The sequence below is a fragment of the Falco peregrinus genome, chromosome 1, assembly GCF_023634155.1.
Source record: "Falco peregrinus isolate bFalPer1 chromosome 1, bFalPer1.pri, whole genome shotgun sequence".
In the NCBI taxonomy this organism is placed as follows: domain Eukaryota; kingdom Metazoa; phylum Chordata; class Aves; order Falconiformes; family Falconidae; genus Falco; species Falco peregrinus.
In genome coordinates this window covers 6,836,092-6,861,305 of record NC_073721.1, presented here as the reverse complement: position 1 = coordinate 6,861,305, position 25,214 = coordinate 6,836,092, and the positions used below count along the sequence as shown (strand labels likewise).

The 25,214-nt window shown below is 38.4% G+C and overlaps 1 protein-coding gene across 4 annotated transcripts in view; it reads right to left on the bottom strand.

Annotated features, from left to right (window-relative positions):
- ADK (adenosine kinase) overlaps positions 1–25,214 on the bottom strand; it is a 291,396-nt gene that overhangs the window by 129,638 nt on the left and 136,544 nt on the right. For all 4 annotated transcript variants that reach the window (XM_055797270.1, XM_055797275.1, XM_055797283.1 and 1 more), the window contains exon 6: positions 21,457–21,565. In XM_055797270.1, the coding sequence (XP_055653245.1) occupies positions 21,457–21,565 (109 nt within the window). The remainder of the gene's footprint in view (positions 1–21,456; positions 21,566–25,214) is intronic.

The window sequence follows — 25,214 nt, the reverse complement described above, 5'->3', positions numbered from 1 at the left end:
TGGTAGACTAATTTTCTTTGGTGTTTTTTTTTTCAGTAGGTTTTGGGTTGGGTTTGTTGTTTTTTTTTTTTGAGGGATGGATTTGTTTTATTTTATGGAAGACACACTGAGTGTGAGTCCCTGCATTTTCTACGAGTAGATATGTCAGCTTTGACAAGCTGGGTTCCTACAGTAGGCGATCATCATGCTCTGGGACACTGGTATGGGATGCCAGTGCTCCAGAAGCATCAAGTTTCCACAGAATTCTCTGCAAAGTTACAGACAGCATCAACCCCCTTTCTCTACTTTCACAACACTTCCTCGCAGTCAGTCATCTGTCAGCTTTCTCTTTCTTCCTGCAGCACAGACATGATCTTGCTACTATGGGCCAAAGACTACGCATGGAAACTCTGTGAGTACACAGGCTGTAGGTCACTTGAATGAAGAAGCATTTGGATCTTCTGTACAGAAAAATATGAATGAAAGATACCATGACGCTAAAAGGCACATTTGAAGAATCCACTCATTTGTTTTATCAGTGTTAAAAGCATCATTATGAAAGAATTAAGCTCCTTTGTGAAATGGATCCATCATGTAGAAACTTCAGTGGGAGACTTTAGCCTTATCAATTATTCACATGTAAAGGAAATTTTTATAAATTAACATCGCTCCTGTCAGAATGTTGTTATATTTGCATGTGTTTAACAAAATGTTGCCTTCTTCCACCTACACTCCCTAGAAATAGAGCAAACATTTCAGTCTTTTTGTAAAAAAAAAAAAAAAAAAAAAAAAAGGAAAGCCACAGAAATACTGTTCTCCTAAATTCAAACCCTCACTTTATTAAAGGGAGGCATTTCAAGTCTGAGTAAAAGCTGTATCTTTTCCTTCTTAAATCTTTCACTGTGAAGTTTATTACTTCAATTATCGTAATACATCAAGTCTAGAGTAAGACAAGATCCATAAGCAGAACATGTGATCGCGACAGGCACCAGCTGTAACGCTCATTCATCTACTGGTGTCTGTATTTGTTACAAAAGGGGTGGAAGACTTCACTTGAGTGAGCTCAAACAATCCTTTTCTGTCCCACCCGGATACCACATCAATATCCACTTTTGTGAGAGACTAGTCTTCCAGAAAATATTTGTTTTAAAAGAAGAGAACTGGAATACTCAATTTGTTTGGTAAATTTAAGAAATATTCCTCAGATTTTTCCCCTGAGAACACGTACTCGGTATTGATGAGCAGGCTTGTTGCCTTACAAACAGTGACTCAGAGGAAAAAATACATATTCTTGAGGTGGCAACAGCGTTAGTGCTAACCATTAGCCCTTTTTGTGGACAGATTTGATTTTTTTTTTTACATTTCAGAGTTCAATTTGAAGTATGGACATTATCTTTTGGGGTGTTGTCCTGGGGGTGGTAACCTACTGGGGAAGGAGAAGACAGTCAGCTGGATGTATTTTGCCACAGCAAACCCTGTTATGACCCAATACACAATGAAATCCAAGCTAGAACAACTCAGTTCCTGCTAATGTAAATACTCCAAACATGGATGCTGACAAGGTCCATGGCAAGACCTCCAATTCTTTGCCACAGACAATTATGTACCCCAAAAGAACAGATTAGCTTTAACGTAACTGCTTAGGAAACACGGGATAGCGATTTAGCGTACTGATTTAGGCTAAGCCTGGGACAAGCCCCAGGAACCTCCATGTCGCACACGAGATACAGCTATGCCAAGGCACACGTAATAAACAAAGTGCTATTTTGCACACTGTGTGTCCATCCTCACTTGAGGTAAGCGAATTTCTGTGCATCAACTTGAGCTGAGTAAACCCAACTAGCTCTGTAGCGTAAACGTACGTGATGTCCCCGCATCGTAACACAGGGCCCTTTCATGGAGCATTCCCAATCTGAGTGCAAATATTCTACGTTAAAATTTATTACTGCCAGGCTCTGTGTGTAAAATTACTACCAGGTTATACTGACAAATGTATTCCTGAAATTCAAGAACAGACATAAAGAAGGTGGGAATGTTTTTTTGGGGCAAACCAGATTATCAGCTCCCTACAGAAAGAAAAAAAAAGAAAAAAAATCTAGAAAAGGATCTCAGAAAGTCAGGGTAAAACACCTGGACCATTTATACTGTGGTGCCACTAAGACCTTATCCAAAGAAAAATAAACGAAATTAAATGATATCTGAAAGCAAACAAGCCCTTTCAAAGCCTGGGCAGAAATATAGCCCATTCATACTTCACAAAACCCATATTCAAACTATTTAAGAAACTATCAATACTGCAAAAAAAGCCTGCCACAGGCACCACCGCACACCCACGCGGTCCTCCCCCACTTCCCACTACTTTCTTTTTAAAGTATTTGTGGATAACTTTGTTAGGCTTACCTATAAAACTGACCTTACACAGCGTTAGTGGTCCGCACAACAGCCTGTAGGAACATGAATGCTGCTATGAGAACATGCAGTGATGTGTAAGGCCGATTTTACACCCTCATTTTGAGCTGAGCTACTGGCTCTTGCCAGGGTTAGGTGCAGGAGCGCATCACTGTGATAAAATTCTTTCCGGGACATTACTGATTCTTTGCAAATCAACTGACTGTTCTGGCCATGTGTAGCAACCTGCATTTTATTACTACCAAGTTTTGTTTTGGTGAGGGGGAGAGATTTGATGTTTTGTTTGGTTTGGAGGGTTTTTTTTTTTTTTTGTTTGCTTCTTATTTTCTTAAATAGAACTTACAGGTACTCGATATTCAATTATCTTCGGGTTTTTTAAGCAGCACAAGTTTACACTCTAGGGAGAAAGTATACATACCCATGTATGCAACTCTGTGAGTTGCCTAAACAACGTAAAACAAAACAACAAAACATTTTTTTTAAAAAAAGTATTGCATGCCAGTTAAAATATGCAGTGAAATCACATAAGCAACATGTATTCTCCTTTTCTTCGCGTGCAATTTTCAACTTCACAAAACCTAATCGATCTAGATACCACTTACAAAAGAGCAAACTGATCCCTGGGAAGCATTCCATCTTTCTTCAGCCTTCCATCAACCTGCCCTCTTCTTCACCGTCTGCACCAAACCAGCCGTACAGACTCAAGTACTCTGTCAACTGTTTCATTTTGTCTTTACTCTCCCAGAATCTAGGTGCCCGATATTTTTTTCTTGTATCTTTTAATCTCTAATTCTCCATCACTAGACTATTAATACAATTCCATCCCAGGTCTTCCAAAACCATTCAATTGAGTAAAGAAAGGCTTTCTGTTTTAATATCAGGGGCTGGAACTAGGCAAAAAAAAAATTACATTCCCTCAAGGTTTACCTTTGAGAAAAACTCACTGCTCAGCAACTACAAAAAAAGCAACGACAAAGTCCATATTAAGTTTAGGAAATAATTCTGAATAAATTACAATCATACATCCTTAACTGAAATGCAGTGTTCAGCTCTTGGCAGCCAGAAGGAGGTCTCCATGACCTCAGGCACACCCAGTGTATGGGAAGAGAGTAAGACAACCAGGGCTATGAAATTTAGAACCAGGATGCCACAAACATGTGAAACCCAAGTATTACTCACAAAATTAAGAGATACTATGTTTAATGTAAGATTGAAAAAAAGGAAGGATAAAGTTACTAAGAGAAAATCAAAATCTATACACACGTGCTCTATTTGGGTTTCTCCACAGTGGAAAATGAATTTAAGTAAGACAGCTTGTAATACAGTGTGTACTCCGCAGTAACTTTTGGAAAAGCTGTACTTGGAGCTTATCTGTGTTTTTAGTTTGAAAGTCCATCTTGCAGCACCTTCAACACACACAGTGTAATAGCAGAGCAACAACCATGCCGTACTCACCGTTTCCCAGTTTCTGCAGTCAAGCCTTAGGACTCAAACCTTTGCACGCATTAGATATTCCACGTCAGAAGTCGGATGTGTTTCCTCACAACGATCCCGCACTAATGAGATCCGTATGGGGTCAGCCTGGCATTCTACATCCACATCGCTGCCCACTCCACGTCGGCCATCTCACGTGAACGTAGCCTTTCTAGAACCAACAGCTAGCTTCTGCTGTCAGCAAGGGCACAGAGAACAACGGCTCGGTATCTCTCATGCTATCGGGACTAAAGGACGTCACGTTAAACTACCAGGTGGCAAGTTAAAAAACCCAACTTCACATAAAACCAAACAAAAAATTTCATAGGTAAACTGGTGAAGGGTATTGTTGCAGGACTTGCTGAACTTCTGCGTTTGTGGTGTATTATTTACATTTACTTGGCAAAATTTCATGAACCTCAAGAACCTGAGCAACATGCTACCACCTTTGCCTGAGGAAGACCTTGAGCTGCAGGTTACTGCGAGTTGCGAGAGTATTTTGTGCACATTTCCCTATACCATGGCCATGATCTCCTACTCTTCCCTTCGCACTCATTGGACTATCAGCTTGCTCTCCCAAGAGTTGTTCTTATTTTGTCCAACAGTTTTATTTCTCATTTACATTTCTCTTTTTTTATTCTGCTGAAGGAAATACTTTAAAGAAAACAAACAGTATCCAAATTCTAGTTTCATACATGTTAAAATATCTAGAGTGACACAAGAGGAGTTTCTTTAAATCGACGTCATTGATTTAAAGCAAATGGAGGGGATGAGGTTAATTCTTTGTTTTGAACTTAAGAGGAAAAATCAATGACAATAACTTTGACCAATCCATGCTTGAACAATTGTATTAAACAACCTCCCTATAACTTTGGAAAGCACCTTAAACTACCAAGAGCAACCAGAGGGCAAAGTACTGCTAAACAAAGCATTGCTCAAAGTAGCTCAACTCCCATTCAGTTAAAACCAACTGTCGACAGTCCTGCCACGCCGCCGGAGCAGCACGGCCATCTCTGAACGCAGACTTACCCAGCTGCTTTCAAAGCCAGTCATACAGTTACCAACACAGGCAAAACCAGCTTTGAAAGTAATTGTCAACGTTGTGCATTTCATAGCAAGTTAAGCAGTTTTCTTCATTTCTCTCATGTACACCACTTCTTGGGAGAATTCACTTAAATCCACAGGAATTTCACTAAATCTAAATCCATTTTGACAAAGAAGCAACTTGAAAGTATGCTCAATTTTGCATTTGGCTTGATAGTATCTGAAAATTTATTTTCTGAAATGAAATTACCTTTTCTGCCTTCTTTTTTTTAGCATTATCTTGCTTAAGTCAGATGACAAGCTACCTTTTTATTAAAAAAGGAACCCACTGTAACACTGACATTAAAAATTCAAATGCGTGTTATGAACATATGTTCAATATAATCTTGTTAAAATTTCAATTTGTAGGTATACAGTATAGTTAACATAACGCATCAAATATTTGGGTGGTCTTACTAGCATATAACAATCTCTTATAAAAATCTGTGAGGTGTATTACAAAAACATGAGTAAAACTGGAGAAAAATTACACTTAGATTTACTGCTACATTTGAACCACCAACCATACGCACTCACATCAGTGCAAGGGAAATCAACCACCACCAGTCTGGGACTCTTAACAGCCAGCAGTCACTGAACTGCAACCACATATGTCTGGAGAAAATGATTTATTTGCTTTATTGTGCCTAACGAATGCTATCCTTTCAGGAAAACCACACTGTAAACCAAATGGGGTATCCCACATCCTAACAAAGCATCTTAAATATGTTAAATAAAAATACAAGCAGCGTTACCTACAGTGCACCAAAGTCCTTCACAACACGCTCTTTGTCCCTCATCATTTAATTTCCTTCTATATTGTGAGGAAGAAGTCGCACCTCCTATGTATGACAACAACTGCAGACTGTACAGTTACTGCTCTTCAGACGATTGAGGAGGTCCATGACTCAGTTTTAAAGGCCCACATGACTGTGGGCTACCAAATCCTGCAGCTCCTCAGCAGGAGAGATTCTGAGAACAAACCCACAAATTTTTATATTTTACACCAAATTACAGTAAGCAACAGAAATCTTCCATGTGGCACAAACAAATTAAGCTATAAAATAAGAGACAAAGTATAGAGAACATTATCATGAAGAAGGTTGAGGTCTAAGGAGATTTTAAAAAAAAGCATTTCTCCCTGGAGACCAAACCAACCACCTTTGCAGCATAAATCCTCTGCTTCCACACACTTGAAATTCAGGATTTTCTTGCCAACATGGCAGAAATCTTTTTAATGTGGCAAGCAAGAGGGAACAAAGATGACAGAAGAATGAAATCCAATTTTTCTGGCCCATTATTACCAAAGCAGCAGAGAGTATTTTGGGGCCGAGGGATCTGTGGTGTTCCATTATTTGAAACATTACGCCAAACGAGGCTACACAGAATAAAACAAAGACAGATCAACCATATGTGTGTCCTTTTATACTGCATTTTAGACAAAAAGTACTTGGTATCAGACATTAGAAGCTAATAGCTTTTAGAAAAGAAACAAACTATAAGGTTCAATATAAAAAATTATACTGAGAAATTCTGGGAAATCTGTCTTCTCATCAGACATTTTGGTAATAAAAAAACCTTTATGGCAATTACAAAGCAAAATGAGTCAATAATAATTCTTCACATCTGGGTAGAACTGGGTAGTTTATTAGAATCAATTCTCAACCTTTCGTGGCTCTTGTGACAATAAACACCACTGACATGGAAGATGAACCCACGATGTTTCACAGGAATTCTAATAGCTCTTCATTCTTTTTAAACAAGAGAGTTTAATTTAGGAATTGCTTTTACGCCTGCCCTAAAACTTCTTACTCCTTTGTCATATTGGGCAAATATTAACTCCTCCTGATTTGCACAGGGCTTATTTTTGAACCATCACCCATTTCAGGGCAATCATCGTTTCTGAGCATTGCTAGGCAAACTTATCAGTGAAGGCAAACAGAACTCCAAGCAAATATTACTCATGTAGAATTTACAGCTAACAAGCTTTATGCATTTCATCAAAACTTCCACATTTAGCCAGAGCTCTTCAACTTGAAGAGGATATAAACACATTCTAGATTTAGCCCCCAAATCTGTACAGTATTGTCTCTAAGATTTTGCCTAATTCATAACGCAAATTTTTAGTTTATTGATGTCATAGTAAGTATTTAATCTTACTTCAATTAAAACAATAAAGGCACATATGCAAAACATAAGGGTATGCACAATGTCACTGGTTTTTCTTTTTATTTAGCTGTGGGCTACTGTTGCCCTTCTGGTACAGAGGAGTCACTCCGCAACACTGATTTTTTGCCAGTGGCCCTATCAACAAAAAAAGGTTCATACTATCTCAATACCCCTTCTCTTGTTGTACTAAAACCAGAAATTAATTTGCGTTGGACATTTTGAATTGGCAAAACCAAGAGCACGCATATGCTACCGCAGGGGCATGTACACTCCGTAATATTAAAACAAGAAAAACGAAAGCAAAGTAGTCTGAAGAGTCTTCCAGGTACCAGTGGAAGCAGCTTCCATCAGTTCCAAATAAAGCTACGTACTTTCTATTAATTTAAAACTAAAATTTACCTACTGGTAAAATTATAAAAATCGAAAACTTACCTGAATTGTAACTATAGGACAATGTAGAGTTGTCGAACTCGTGCAACATTAAGTAGTGTCTATTTACAATAAAATGTAGGTGACTACTTTTAACATTACAACACACGTGGTACTAACACGAATGGGAAGACAAGACGACTGAACTTAGATTTTTGGAAAAAACCCTCTTACTGGCTGTAACAGTACTGTTCTGTTATTGTTAGGAGAAGGAGAAAATTACTTTCAAAATCCCAGCTGATGCAGCAGTTGGATATGCACAAATACATTTATGTTATGAGTAGAAAGGAGGAAGCAAGAGCAAAGCCTAAGGTTTGCTACTCTAACTGGGCTGAAATGAGGAGAATGGGGGGAAATGTGGCAGTGCTCTTCCTTCCCGCCTGTATGCCACTCAGCACCAAAACATCCCACACTCCGTCAAATGGTATGAATTATTCTCCCAAATGGGGAAACAAAAGGAGCCAAGGATATCTCTGACTCCAGATTAAATACATGTTGACTGTAATTCAATTACAGCTTTTTAGCTACTATAGCTGTTTATAGCTTTCAGATTAGAAAACAGAATTCATGTCCTGGGTAGCATGCTAGGTGTTGCCTTCTATGTGTGAAAGTCTAAACCCACCCTTGAATTTTCTACTTACTTACGTATTATTACATTGTACAGTCAGACCTAAAAATTTTGCCTTCAGGGCAGATATTAACTGTACTAACCAACTTTTTCTAGTTAGTAATGCAGGCGTAGATAATTACAGCTTAACGAAATTCATTTTCAAATCTAAACCCAATAGCTCAACACTGTGGAAAACCCCATAAATGCTCTGCCATGGTTCACAAATGTGTGAGCTATAATTAATATTATCGCATTTTTTTCTGAAAATAAACCATCAAACCATGTGATTTCTTTTTATGCAAAAGAGTAACAGATGCAATGCTATAACATGCCCAGGAGCATTTTTTTCTAAATGCCTAAAGATTTCTACTTTTCTTTTTCACCTCTCACACTTTTGTCTGACTTTTCATTATTGTTCTCATTTTTCTTCCCTCCACTAGGTCAAAAATCAAGAACGAGAGGTGCAAGCCACGAATCGTTTGAACTTAAAAGCTGCAACAGTAAATCATCAGCTCAAAGTTCCTCCTAGTCCAGTATCACATCCCAACAGCAGCCACAAGTGGATGTCTAGACAAGAGGAAAACAAGAGGAGCACATACAATACTCTTCCAGCTGCCAACCGTTTTCAGCTTCAAGAATTTCCTACAGAGCTGCAGTTGCAGAAATACCCAAGTACTCTGCTGATACTCTTCGCTGTCAGGTCAGTGGTGACACGACTGCTAGAGATATGAAAATCAGCAGATGCGGTCAGATTATCTAGTCATTGGTAAGCTGACCTCCAGAGTTACAGCAGTCTCAAGTTCTTTGGTCACAGGATTCCTGCATACCCTTCTAAAGTGATTTTGCTGCTGTACCCCTATCCTCTACCCTATGATATCACTTCATCAACAGAGCAGCCAGTACTCATTTATTTTAAAAACAAAATGGAGATCAACTATTCTTACAGATGAGATCACTTCAACCTAGTGCTGGAGAGGGGGAAGTAAGAAAAAAAAACCCAACAAAAAACTATTTTAGCAAACAGGTATCTCCAAAAGACAGCAGCATGCCTGTAATTCTACATTCTATAAAACAGGATCTTGGGTTAGGGAGCATGACTGAAGTTTAATATAAAATTGATGTGCTAGACGGACTGAATAAAGCAGCCAGTGTGCCTCCAATTACAGGGGTTTTTTAATACCCTTTTCTGATACTTATCTACTAAATGATAATATTGAATGTTTTCTGTTGTTCCTTTTACCATTGTATGACACTTGTACCAACTCTGCAACTGGGCAGATTACTATGTGGACATATTTGCTCAAAAGAAAAAGATGACACCTGCTTTCAATTCTGCTGACATAATTTTATCATTGTAGTGATAAAACTAAGAACTTATTAAATTCATATTCTGAGGGTCGGGGGCTTTGTAACAGAAAGAAGTTCAATGCTTTTGAAATAATTAGAATCTGATGATTTTATTTAACGTATTTACTGTATGAGCGTTCAAACATTTGATTCTGCTGCAATACAAGATTCCATATAGGAGGCCATTCTAAAAAAATTTCACATTTTCTGTTTCCCTTCCATGAACCACACTTTACACTTCTGCTGTTACTGAGAAATGCATTAAAGGCAAGTCACATGATTTCCCTCATGTCAACAAATGATGGCTCAATTAGGCAGATAAGAATCTACAGCCCTCAGCAGAAACTCTCTTCAGCCCATTCTCAGCAGTATGAAGAAGCACTTAGGGACAGCACTACTTCTGGGGAATGAATACTTGCTACCCTTTATACACAGATGCTTATTGAAAATTTCTCTTTTTCTTCAAAGAAAATTGCATCTTTCATGTTGTTGAAAATTTCCAATCACTTATACTTCCTAAATTTTTTTCTGGATTCAGCTACAGCTCATGATTGAAATCAGTAAAATGGTGAGGAATTTTAATTTTAGCACACTGCTCTAGTAATTCTAAATCACCTCTTGGTAATAAGGTGTCAACACATAAATGAATAAGAACTCTCAAGTTTTGACTCCAGTCCTCAAAAGAGAGGGAAATTCATACGTAAGGATGAAATTCATTCTTACCTTACTTTGCCGTGATCAAGTGTCTTAAGAACTCCATACACAAAGAGTGCTAATGATAGCAAGTCCAGCTATAAATACCAATATTCTCCTGGGTGCGCTCAGTGGATGAAAAGTTTGTTTCTGCTTCACTCCAGTTACTCACACCATCCTCCGTGTCCACTACCTGCCATTGTTTTGCTGAATTTCGTAATTTCAACCCCACTGCTAAGAGAAATTATTAAAAATACTGTGGTCTCTCACTTCAGGCTATGCAGAGCAAGCGAGACAGAATATTCAGTACCTCCCTTCTTTCTCCCATTTCTTCAATTTGTCTTGTTCTTCAAGATTTTATGACTCTTTATAATGCTTCGCCTTTACTTTTTCACAAAACACCTCAATGTTGTTCAGCACCAATTATACTCCATATGGTCTTAAAAAGACATGTTCAGAGGCATATGCTGAGGCATATTTCATGCTAAATACTGTTAACTGCTGTTCCCCACCATTTTCAAATTTGCAGGAAAGTATTGTTATATTGCATCTGGCAATAGCATTGCTGGCAAAAAAATATTAGCAGCAGTGGCATTCCGCAGAACAACTTCAGTAACTTCAGCATAAAAAGTGGTAACAAGACACATCTCATCTACAGCTCTTCCAAGGGCTAGACACCATTATCCACGTACTATGTGTGGGAAACCTTGTGACTGAGGAAGGGCTTTGCAGTTATCTATGAATTATAAGGGCTGACTATGCTGATATTTATGGTGAATATTATGGCCAGGTATTTATTAAATTACTTTGCCTGAGCAGCTACATTCTTTAGAAACATGAAAAAACCCACATGGTCCTTAACCAACATAGTCCTGCCAATAAAAAACTTTGGTGCGAGTACAATTCGTCTGGGAAGCATAAGAGCATTGCTGCTGGTATAGCAGCTGTTGTAAACTGTCTGCACATTAGGCTGCTTATGCCAGAGAGAAGTGTAAATCCCCAGGAGGGTTTGCCACAGCAGCTGCATCAGCAAAATCCTTCTATTGTGGACAAAAATCTAAGTGCCCTTAGCTTTTAAGTCAAACCTTTGCAAGGATTAGTACCGGTGGTTTTATCTTGTTCATATTGCTGAAACGATGATTCATTAGTCAAACCCTACTTGCTACCATGAGGGTCTGGACATGCCTTAGAAATAGCATCTACCTCTGTATCTCCAACTTAGAATTTTTTTCTAAAACAGCACTCATTACTAATTCAGAGAACTTAGAATTTCCTCAAGTATTCTATCTTTAATTAAAGGAAGAAGAAACAAAAAAAGGAGGATCATCTTTCTTTTGACCAACCCGGACCATCCAAAGCGCATCCACCAAGCAGGTGACCCAGCGCACTGCTGACTGAGCGTTAGCCCTGAGACTAGAAGGATTAAAGCCATACCACAAACCTGCGCACCCCTGTCTTTAAGGCACAGCTCTGTTCTCTAAAAAGAGACTTGGAAAACACCACAAAGGTCTCAACTAACGCAGATGTGCCCCGATTAAGGGGAAAGGTCTTTTCCCATGTTACAATCCAGGATCTGTCTTATCTCCCATAGCCTCTTTCGAATGAACTTCCAGAGCCTGTTTTTCAAATCAGTCAATTCCTGTTTCAGATAGACCCAATTACAAACCAGGCTGGTGGGACACAGCCCTTCTGCCTCCTTAAGGGCTAGAGAATCTAGCCCAAAGTTGTAAAAAGCCCAATCTGCGAGGCATACTATTAACACGTGCGTTACCACTGAAAACCTGTGCAGAAGCACTTCTGCAAAATACTTTTTTCACTCAAAGTACACAACTGCTAAGCGCAACGCAGGATGCAAATTCACTTGACACATATTTTTTAGGATACCGATCGGTTATGCCGTAAAAATATTTTTACTTTTTAAAATGGTAACTGTTACTTGTAGACTCAAAAAGTAGCCTTCAGGTTCGTGCCCGGCTTGCAACCCCCGCTGTTTCAAAACATCTGTAGTCAACAGTGCAGATGAGCGCCATTCAGCACACTTCAGTTTCTGAGCCAGGAGGAAGCATATAGGAATCCCCTTGCGCTACACATATATATTTTACCATTCTACGATTTCAGTGCAAACGTTACTGGCTTTGAAGGAACAAGCACAAACGTGATCATTTCAGAGTGCTCCTTTTAAAGCAAATCATTAACCGTAACTTCTTGAAAGAAAAATAATTTTGTATTTAAGCAACCGCACCATCCCTATTACATACGTAAACTGTAAACGAAACTTCAGACCAAGTAGCGGCCTACTATAAATAGCTTAACTTGGCTTTCAAGTTACACACATGCACAGAGTTTTTGCTGTTAAAAAAATTAACCTTCACGTAAAACAGAGCACAATTGCTGTGATATTTATATGCGGTTCTCAATGTAGCAGTTGATGAGATAGACACAGCGAATACACATTCCAGGGTTATGCAGACTACAGCATCTCCACGTGTTAATGAACCAAGCCCCTTCAGAAGGAAGGTGGAACCCCAAGTTTCCGTCAGCTGTACACAGAGTGATGACCACCAATTTATTACAAATTTGGGTAGTCAGCATCCAAACAGGTAAGTTACCTCAAATGAGAAATATTCACAAATGTCAAGTTTTAGTCTTCAGAACAGTCTTAAATTAATGATTCTCTTTAAACCTAATCAGAGAAGCACTGAAATGAAAAAAGAGTCAAGACAGAACCAATACTGTTTCAGTCAGAGCCCCTAACTCCTCGATTTGCTGGTGCTTTAGTTTTGAGATTTTGCTCTAACAAAGTTGACATGGTAACAGACAAAATTCTGTGCTCTCAAAGAGAGCATCTAATAAAGACTGACATGCAAGAGGACCTGCAGAAAAAATTTCCCTTCAAATTGACTCATCTCACCCCGCAGAGTATGAAGGCTTCCCTTTTTAATTTACATTTAAATAGTGTCTTAAGGCTGCCCAGACTTTACATATGATTTGAGACTCAGGGTCCCCAAAGGCAGAGGCATCTGGGAGCAGAGGTCTCGGCAGCGGTCTGTGGGCGGCACGGCGGGTCCCCGGCCCCAGTGGCAGAGCTGGCCGGCGAGCGCCTCGTCTCCCCGCTCCCCGCTCTGCTACAAAACCCCACTCAGCCTCCACGGACAAGTAGCTTGCAACCAAGAGCATTTCAGCAGATTTACCAATTCTACTAATGAAATTAAAGCATGCCCTTACCCCTCTTCTTCTCCCTCCCTAAAAAGATATATATTTTAAAAAGGGTAACGCAATCACAACCATTATGTCAATTAAAATTTAAATGCTGAGTTTATCTCTGTAGGTATCTGTCAAACGCAAAGCGCACACAACATCTTTGGAGTAATAATGATGTTTTATCATTTTAATAACAAACACTTTGAAAAAAATCCCTAAAGTGTACCAGTTGGGGTGGTCTGAATTAACAGTAGCTTGATAGCCCAAGGGTAGCAAAAATAGATTGAGCTACCAAATTTCATAGTAGTTATAGCAGCTGTCTTCTTGCCTCAGGGAACCTGGGTATTTAACAAAGCAGACAGCTTGGCATTGGCATCTGATTAGTAGTGTGGGTATTGTTGGACAGAATACGCGCAGTTCTATTGTTTCACTGTTTGATTAGGAATTTGGAGAGCTATGGCATCATTTAGCTTTTATAGCTAGCTTCTGCATGTTCACTTACAGGTACTATGAGAAGATATTTTCTCATTTATCACTTGCTGCAAGTAGGGAATATCGTCTTGAGCACGATCAATGAAACATGACAGGATTTAAATGTCAGGGTCAGTTGCCTCCCCGCTTCTGTGCCAAAATTTTGTTGAACCAACTGCACAAGTTTTTCTAATTGGGGAGAAAAGTGAATAAGGTGAAACCCTGTTCCTCCCTTAACACACGATACAAATTACTCAGAATTTAAAATCATTTTAAAATGTCGTTTATTCCAGTTTAACTTTACACGGGGAAATTTCTCTTCACAAAAGAAGTCTCAGAGAAAATACAGCTGTTGGGGTTTCTGGAAGAGGGGGATCGATTTTTATTTTTCTAATCCCACAGTAAACCTGACAATTTGGGTAACCACTGGGGGTAAGAGAATCTTCGGTTCAAACCCGATCTGCTCAATGGTAAAAATCTTAGTTAACATGCTTTATCTAAAAAGGCTTGATCTTGGGGAATAACCTTAGCACAAACAACAATATTACTCTGAGGTTTGCGTTTGAACTTCATACAGCCAAAAAGACCCCCCACGTGGCTCTTCTCTCTTTCATTCTTTAAGTATACATCACAAATTATTGGTGCTTGTTGGCAGAGTTCAAATCACTGAACTCATTGCAAATAGTCTACTTCAGCTAGAAGTACATTCTTTTACTCTATCAAATCCATCTGAGGTAATAAGACTTGATGTTTTATTCAACAGAGCTGAGGAAAATTGTTGCACAATAGGTTAATTCAAAATGGCAGCATAGAAAATGCATCTGTCAGTGGGGATCAAATTACAGGGCAAGCTCCTCTCAATGCTTAGAAAAACAAGTCTGCAGTTCTACAGATTATGTGCATGTGTGTGTTTAAAGGGGTGGGAAAGGAGCTAAATATCTGAGCTAACCTCCAATTAAAGTCAATCATAAAAACAGCCAATTTAATGAGGACGGATTTCTTTGGGTAATTATAACACCAACCACTTTTTTTCTCCCTCTCTTTTAAATCTGTAATTCTGCCTTCTTGTTATTGCTTGCTTTGTCATTAATCGCCTCAGGAACTTGATTTCCTAGCAACAGACTCTGCCACCAAACATTTGGCTCCCGTTCAACATTTTCTTTGTGAAAAATGGCACTGCTATTGCCGCCTGGCTGTTGCAGCTAGACTGGCTGTGTAAGTGCTCTAATAATGCATTCTTCTAAAAAACACCCCCCACACACCAAAAAAAAAAAATAAAAATCACATGATAAAAGGAGCGATGACTGAGCTTTGCTAATTACTGCGCTGAAGAAGCCTATCTGCAATTTAAAGGCTACTAGGGTAGGAGGAGAATGACAGGAAAGGAAACGTGTATATTCTTCACATAAATAAATGTAATTTATAACATAGAGGTGAACGTTTAGAAACAGATATTTTTACGATGTTACATTTTCATTAATTTTAAATTACGGAAAAAGGAGATTAGAATCTTTCTGGAAAGTTGATGATGTGTTTTTCTGCATAAAGTACAAAGCGTTCACTTTCAAAGAACGATATCTTGACGATCAAACTTTGCAAAAAATAAGACAAAAAAGTTTCGAATTCACTTTTCTACATGAGTTACTTGAGAAAACACTGGCAAAATTGTCTATGCCTGATAAGTTATACCTGAAATAGCAGCATAATACATGCCACATCATAAATACATCACAGCATGATGTAACGCACGCTGGTACTTACTAGACAAAGCTCTTTTTTGCACGTTGATAAAAGAAATAAAGCTGTAAATTCCTGTATTTACGAGAGAGAAAGTACTTTTGCCATATTCATTTTGGAAGCGAGTCAACGGCAGATTTGCTAACTGGTTAGATAGCGAGTCTATCATCTCCCCACAACAAATGGGTCACGCTTCAGCCCAACCCCCAGAACACCCAGTGCCTCAGGATGGTGGCTTCCAGGACGATGACCTTGTCCCAGGCCAGCAAAAAAGACCACAACTAACTGTTGCTAACTGCAGCTTCTTCTGGATGGTTAAGACATTCAGAATGGTCTTTTCCTGGCCATAAAATCTATTCGTTACTGCGAGAAAGAGTTCTGCATGTCCAGTGGCATACATGCTGACACCAGAGCGCTATGGCAAGAGTTATCAATGCCAAAAAAAGCTCTTTCAGAGTTATTCAAACAAATGCCTTTTTTAGGGGGTATTTTGATTCCTACCAGTGTCTATGTCTCTCGTTTTGCATGGTGCACACACAGACCTAGCACATCTCAAAGCAAAAAAAGCTATCACAATACATTGTAAATTATCATAGTCATCATAGCAGTAAATTACAATAAAAATGCCTTCATTGAATATGCCTCTGAAAGGAGGAGACAGCACAAAAGAAATTTCATTTATACTTACATTGTTATAATAATCAGCGTTTTTTCTCAAGCAGAATGGCCAAACCCCATGTAAAATACTGTAGAATGTTATTTAAGCTTTGCTACACATTGCTGACATCAAGCTTATGTTTTGACAGATTCATGTTGAAACCAGATAATTCCGCCATCAAGCCCACTACACCACCACAGTATCTCTCTGCTTCGACAAGCACTTAGGCATTAAAAGAAAATAAATATAGAAGTATCACAGTAGTTGTTGAAATGTACCAGGGTGGTTGGACTTTTAAAAGCTTCTCCTTCAGCAGACCGGTGTTCATGGGGTTCATCATGGCATGCCACAACACATGGCATTTCCCACTCGAAACTCAACCTAAGACCAGAATACCTGCTCTTGATGAGAGCTGTCACGAACACCAAAATAAATTACACTTGCCATTACCTTTGTAAACACAGAAGAGATGCTGATGGTGGTGGATGTAATTTAACTGCGGGCTAACAAATTTTAAAAGTATTAGAAAATTCTATACTTAATGTGGTACAACTGAAGAGCATCGCCACTGAGAAATTTCTATCATTTGCTACCTGGAAGCAGGAGAAGGGAATGGTTTAAACTTTTATGGATTGTGAAACAACAACAGCCCATGCAAAGCTGACTGAGTGAAAGTGTTACCTACTCTGAAGATAAAAGGTTGTATGGCAATACTGAAAGTGAGCAACCCAAAATTCAGCTGCACACAAATAGGTCTGAGCGCTACAAAAAAGCTTCATTGTTCCTCTACTTTCTACCTACAACAGGTAGCACAGGAGTTGAAGCTTTCAGGCACTGTAAATACAAAAAGCAAATATACAAGATCACGATGCATAAAGTACAGCGTAAAAATGGTCCCACATCTCTTTAATGAACACAGAAAAGCAGGAGCATCAGCAATGCCGTACCTGTATGAAACAGCTAGGCAAGGAGTCTACATTGATACTCATGAGAAAAAAAACTTTGAGAGGCATCACTTCTAACACCAGCTTTTTAAGTACACAAACTATATCCACAAAACACAAATTCAAATATCGTCCCTGAACAACAATGTACTACTCTCCTTTGTACAGAAAAGAGACAAGCTTTTTATTAAAGGAAGATCTGCTCGTGCTTTGGGAGCTGCTTAACTGATCCCTTCTAAGCTAAGATTCCAGTTACTTACTGGGAGAGAACCTAACAGCACTCGGTGCTGCCACTTCATGTGCTTCGTAAAGGAAAGTATTTAAGAAAAAAGAAAAAAACCTCCAAAGCACAGAAAGAACTATCAATAACACATTTATTACTTCAGCACCAAGATAAAACCAGCATCAAACAACAGTGTTTCACTCGCCTAATGCCTCCAACTGCAAACATTAAATCAAGGCAGGTGCTGGACTAAAAGACAAATCGAGTAAAGCTAAGTAACTGGCAAAGGTAAGGATGGCTAACTGGTACACAGGAAAATACACACCTGTGAAGCACCAAACTTGTGGCAAGAATGTTCCAATACAGGCAAAAAGATAAAATTCAGCTGTCTATGAGCAAGCAGTATCAGTTGTCACAGAGTTAAGTTTTCACAAGGTTAAGTGCAGCTTTTAATGAGGAAAGCATCTTCTCCTTTTCCATTTTCTTCTCATTATGAAAGGACAAGTGCAAAATTCCTTACCACACAGGTGCTCAAACAACAACTAAAATTCTCTGCAGTTTTTCTGCTCTCTTAAGCAACTGTTATCAGCAGATTATTTTTGTTATTCAAAAACATTCACAATAAAAATATATTTGAATTCCAGGCCTTATTAGGATATGATAATTAATAGCGATATACTATAAGTTGCATTAAAAATGTTGAAACGTTTGTGTGCAACGTAAACTGAGTAGCAGCAGCTCTCAGATTTCAGCTGGCACTGAAGACACCGATGATCTTAAAAATCCCACCACAGAACACAACCCAAAGACCTCATAGCCCAATACATGTTATGGAATTCTTAGAGATGTTTACATAAGTAAAGTACTACCATTACTTTACTAAATGTCTCTGCAAATCATACAAGCAAGGTGCGCAAATATGGAGTTTTACCACCTGAGTTTCTAAGATGTGACTGTAGCACTTAAGAATTTTAAAATGCAACTCCTGACAAATCACAGATTCACAGAAAAAAAGAAGAAAAAAAAAAAAAAAGAAAAACCACATACACACACAACACACACAACTTAAGGTTATTTTCATGTCAGGTTGTGTTCCATTCACAATTTCAGAGACAATAAGACAACATTTAATGTTATCATAACTCTCAACTTATTCTGAAGTAAGGGAAATGTCTGAGGAAGAGACATTTTCTAGCCCCAGTAGGAACGAAATAAAATCCCTCACAGTGAATTCTAATCAGACACCAGCAGCACAGCTAGCTGATCCACAGCGAAATGAATATGACAGACTGGAAGATATGATGCCAATGGTTGAAATTACTGCAAGTATATGAATTACATCTGGAGAAGGAAAAGAAATTGCATAGAGTTTGACAGTACATGTAATCTACCTTAAATGATACAAAGTCGAGTCATTTTAAAGGATTAAAATACACCTTTAAAGTTTACCATCTTTGAGAAAGCTGGGGCAGCCTCTGTAATTTGCTTCTATTTGCGATTTACAGGGTCCTATTCTTTGCTAATCTTTCTCCAATTTGTCTGCCGGATCTGATTACCAGATGGCTAAAATAAACGTATTGTGTTCATTCATGGTAACAGAAGTTGTCTTTAAGGGTTCTGTCATGGCTTCGCTATCTTTTCCTTTGTACCTACTCCTCCCTCTGTGAATTGATTAGATTTCAGAGCTAAGTTTCATCTGAGGGCCATTCTGCTGAATGCTGCATTGAAAAGCATATTATCTACTCTAGGAAGCACATAGAGATGACCACAGGATATCACAGACCTGTCCTAAAGCAACAACTGCCTCACTCTGCCAAGAAAATTGATTGTTTGATAATCTCAAGGCACGGATTTCCAGAATAAGTATCTGTCCCTAACATACATTCTAATGCAACCCAAGAAATAGGTGGAAGTGAGCAAGTGAAAAGCAGCATATGCACAGCACAAAGCCAGGGGAGGTAAACAAGACTAAAGCAAAGACAGACAGGTACGCAAATTCATGACTCCGAGAGCTACCCTGTACCACAGGAGTGGTAACTGTTCACTACATGGCTTTGGTTACTCTGGTAAACCGCTACAAACTTGCAAGTAAAGAAGCTAAATGAAAGAAAAGGGTATGAATGCGTTGTAGTGTGAAGAAATGGGTACGGTTCTACATATTGTCTCCTTAAGTAAAGTTATACACGCAATCTGTAATCTGAAGTGGTGACGCCATCCTAGAAATCTCTTCAATGAACCCATCCTTCAGTGCTTTTGCTACCGGTGTAAACCAGGTTCTTTACCCAACAGAACTCCTGCAATCAGATGTTCCCCTGATCTGAACTCCATTTTGCAACTATCTAATACGATCTATTAGCACTTCAGTGTTATTTATTCATCCATTAACATATGCACATCTTGGGTTTTATTTTCAGTTTAGTACAGTAATTCCCTCGTCTCCCAGTCAAAGCTTGTATGTTGTACAACTGGCATCCAAAGAACAGCTTTTAATATATATGAAAACCAGTGTAGTGAATCACCTAGTCAAAATTTAAGCGATCAAACCGACTGAACACAGAAGAGTGGTTTCAGAACTAAAATAAGATGAAGGCTGTATCTTAAAAAGCCCAAACCTGCTTTTTATCTTGCAGGGTTTCTCACTTTTCCTGAAGCATCTCCACTAAGTTTAATTTTTCTAAATTGTATATTGGAAGTTTTGTTGGTGGAATTATATATAAGCATGGTAAAATAAATGAAAAACCTCCAAAACTTAGTGCAGTATAGCTTTTGGTAACAGGAGTCATTCTTCTTCCTTATTTAAACTATACTCTTGGCCTTTCAATATTTTTTGAGCCAACAGCATTAATTCCTAAGCATGGCATTTGGAACAGACTGAGATATAATTATCAGAAAATAAAAAACTCCAAACACCAGCAAAAAAAAAAAAAGAAAAAAAAAAGAAAAGAAACAAATATGAGTAGACAATACACCTATGTATTTTTTTTAACCACAGCATAAACATATGGTCATAGCGGTGGGAGTATTTTCTTTGTATACAGAGAAGGTTGTAAGGATTTTTTGACAGTTACAAAGGGGCAGTCTTGGCCGTACAGAAAGATCAATAACAACCATGTAAAGCCTACAGCAGTGCACACTAACAGGCTGTAGGAAACATTAACACTAGCTAAAAGAAATAACTGTATTTTCAATGAACTTGTTCCTCCTGGATAATCAATTTTTTACACTTCTTACCAGCTGTTCCCACATAGCTCAGGTAGCGGAATGGAAGCAGCTGTCATACAGAATCCATATATTACATGCATGTTATGAGGTTTTCATCTGTCATAGATGTTTTTTGTTCACTAATTTTGATCAGTCGTATCAACTTGAGAGCAAGAAGGAAACAAATTCACCACTTCTATTTAGGCAAGATTTAATCTACACAAATACGCTAATCTGGCTTGATTCATTCTGGATGGTAAAATAAAGAATACTAATTGTGAATCTACTAATGCCCCATCCTCAAAACCCCTTTATTCCAGAAGTAAAATTTCATCATTAAAATCAGTTTGCCCCACCGCCCACATTCAAGAGATTTGTCACAATCATTGTTTCTGAAATATTGAGTTATAAGGTGCCGTAGTAATTACTATGGAATAAATAGCAATTAAGATTGTTCACACAAATAAGCTCAAACTGTTTGCAGTGAATAATTATGCTAATAGTGTTTTTCTACATAATTTGTGCATCCTTCACAACAATTTACTAGAAAATGTGAAATGTAAATTTGATGCACTACTACAAAAGCTCTGAAAATGTTTAGTTCTTACGATTTTATCCCACTAATTTAAGAAAGCACACAACTAAAACATACTTCTGCATTTGTACATTTAAATCCGAAGAAATCAAACTAGGCTGAAACTGAAGCAGTCATTTTCTTTCATTGTATTCCTATGAAATCATCCTAAACCATACACAGCAGACATGCACATTGCTTGAACCTCGCAATGTATAACAGAAAGTTTAGCAGTTTGAAAGAAGCTGAACTTACTGCTATATAGTAAACTTTGGCCTTTTCCACCAACTTCCAGTTCTTTTCCAAATCAAGATGCTTTTCCTTCTTATAGCAATTAGCAGCAGCGAGGTTAGCTACAAGAGACCTGAAAGTGATTAAAAACCAGGTATTAGATCCTCTTTAACTAACATGACTGCAAATTTCTCACAAACAACATTTCTCAAAGGTCATCAAAGATACTAATGAACATAAAAACAACTAAGAGCACCATACAAGACATACTTTGTCTGACCATTTCATAATAATATTTAAATAATACATTTAAAATAATACATTTAAAATCATACATTAAATACAACTTAAATTTAAACCACACATGAACACACTATGTAGTTCATGTAACCTATCATTATTATACTGTTCACATGCCTTCATTTGCTTAGAATCAACCTTTGCTGCATTTTGTGATCAACTCCCTCTGTACAGCATAGCATCTGCAGATTTCACTAGAACTCTTCCAAGTACCTCACACCGCAAGGGAAATAGCCACTCCAGTTTACCTTCTGAAAACTGTTTTCCCTCACTAGAACCAAGAAGTTTTCCAAAGAAGAGTTGATTATTTAATAAAGGGGTGGTTTGCAAGTTTTCTTCCCCCCGTTGGGTTCCTATTTTCCTTTAGCAAATGACAAAGGGTTGCATTGCTACTTTTAGATGATGAATTGTTAAAAAAGAAAACCAACAACAAAAAAAACCTCAAAACAACAAACCCCAAAACCCCAACCAACAAACCAACTTCGTTTTTGGTTTTACTGGAAAACTACCAGAAACCCATTTGTACTTCATTCTTTCCTAATAAGTTACAACACAAGCCATGGGACACAACTTCCATTAGCAAGAACAAAAATACTTGTATCCCGTTTACTTCGTGACATGTAAGATACATTCTACTTGAAATCCTCCTCTTCAGCCGTTCAGTTCAGCCTTACGAAACACACAAGTTGCAGATGTACTCCTAAAAACAGGTTGTAAAAAGATGGCTATGCACTAGCTCTCCACTCTGGCTATCATGACCAAATCCTTCCTATGTAATTATATTATGAGAATGTTTAATAACATCCAATATTTAGAGAAAGGGCTGTGGGGAAACAGACATTTCCATGTGGGCATACAGAGTTTTAAATTTGATTTTCAAGCTTTAGTAGTCATAGGATGCACCTTTAACGTTAACACACCACAGTTTTGTGATATTTAATTACCTTAGCCATGTAAATAATGTGTAATTACACATAAAAAATATGGCTATTGAAAACTTTTACCTTCTGCAGCGTGCATACAATTCATCTGGTAAGTATCATCCTTTTCCATATAAATGCCACTACAATTCCGAGACAATGGGTCAGAGTGAATTGCTGATCTGCTTCTACTTAGTTATGCTTCTCCTCCAGACCAAGACCATGTACAGGTGTTTGGAGGAAAGTGAACTAGGGATTCCTGAAAACTCATTGTACCTCAGAACAGCATCTTTCCTCTATCACCATCTTCCTTTATCCTATTCAATGAAAACCAAACAATACCCCAAAAGAATCTCTTAAGACGACAGCAACGAAGTCTCCCTGTAAACTTCTTGAAGCGCTCGTCATGGACAATCCCTTAAGGTAAACTCATCAAGAATATAAAAATTAACACAAAAAATTAAGACTAATTTTTTCCATATGTATCCAAATACATAGCACAGTTCTGTGTCATTTCACCCCAGGAATGTTCTTGGGGCTCATCTCTTAAATTTTAAAGCCAATGAGAACAAATGTAAATTTGGAAAATTTAATAGATAAATAAATAACTAAAAATTTAAAAACAAACAGACCAAGCCTCTGTGGCAGTACAAGTAACAGGGCAAGAAGTTTCACTCTTGATAAATATTATCATTTCAATGACAATAAATCCACCAGAGAACAAAGCAAATCCAAGAATGACATGTGCATAACTGTGGTAATTTTCTGCAAGCTGAACTGAAAAAGCAAATTAAATCTTTCAGTTTTGGCAAACCCCGAAATATCCATCAAGGACCTCGGTGGAAAAATCTTGCCTGTCTATGTATGTTGCTGAGTGAAAAGCAATTATGTTCCAGAAAACTAAGCAAAGACTCTCTGTATGCTTCCTTTCACTTACCACATGCCCCTGAAACTGTAAACCTGGCTCTCTGTGACTACATCCAACTGTAGAGATGCTCTGCACATGATGTGTAATAAAAGATTGTTGCAGTGAAGACAAAGCCCTGAGCTTTTCCCAATTAAAACTGTAAAGTCTAACAGCACCGAGTTCAACATGTGGGACACAGCGAAGGTAGATGTTTTTTCAATGGAATAGGGTAATTGGAGACAGGCAGAACGCTTCAAATCAAGCAGCTTAACGGACAGACTGTGCATGTGGTTACTGCTGAACAGACTGCACAAATCAAAGTCACAGATTATGATGGAGTGTAGGTACTACTTCAGAGTTCAATCATGTGTTAGCATTTTCTTGAAAAGCTCTGAGAAAACACAGTGTATTAGTATTGCTGAACTAGAGTGGTGATCACAAATTAGCTCAGAACCCTTTCCTGCAAAACATTAGACAAACTTAGCAGAAACAAGAAACATCCACATCAGCGCATCTGCAACAAATATACACAGCCACTTACCGGGAAACCAGGAGTGCTATTAGCCAGCTCCTCCAAATGAGACAAGAAAGCTGAATTACCTGAATAAGGAAGTTAGCACGTACCTCAATTGGGACGAGATTAATCAATAGTTATCAACTGGGGCCAGGCAGAAGTGATTCTTACAAAAATAGAAAATGTTGAAAACCAAGAGACAATCAGAGGGTGATTAAAGATAAACTTGATCTCACTAGAAGAGGGGGTGTTGTGTGATAAAGCCTTAAGCAGCAACCATCAGACTTTTTTTTCGTCTTCCATCTCCCAAGAAGGGAATTAAGTCTCTTGTACTCCCTGCACACTCTCAAGCATGTCCTAAAACAGCAGCTGAGATGAAGCCACTGCCTCTAGTATTTGAGCAAACATCTGACATGAAGAGAGAAAAGTTTTATGTTAGCAAACCAAATGCTAAATAAGTTAAAAGTACTTGCAGACATTTTTGTGAATAAATTTACCTAAACTTTTAAACTCCATTGAGATGCATGGCAACAATGCATGTATTTTTCCTAAATTTGTGATATATGTCTGTTGACAGTCTTGACTTCAGTTTCCCATCAGGTCATCTAGGAAATGATGATTGCTACAGGATGCGGACACAGACACTCTGTGACTGAAGAAAGAATCACAGAGCAGAAACATCTTTATTGCTTGTCTTCTCTTTGAAAAACTGAATACAGATCCTGGAGATGAAGGGGGAAGTCTGCAGACATAATTAATGTCACAACTCCAGATGAAGACGAATGAACTTCCTTCCTCCACTATGTACATTCATTCCTGAGAGTAAGACATTATGTATGACATTAAATTGGGAGGGACAGGTTGATAAGCTGGAGGACAGGGCTGTCTGTCATTCAGTGCATCTTCAACAGCCTGGAGAATTGGGCTGGCAGAAGACTTGAAGGCAAATGCAAAGTCACACAACTAGGATGGATTGACTCCCATGCAACAACCTAGGCTGAATGCTGACAGGGTACAACACAGCTTTGCAGAAAAGGGCCTGGAGGCACTGGTGGACCAGGCCTGGAACACCAATCAGCAGTGCACCCACACAGAGAAGGTTAACCACATTCCAGTCTACACAAGCAAGCATGCAGCCAGC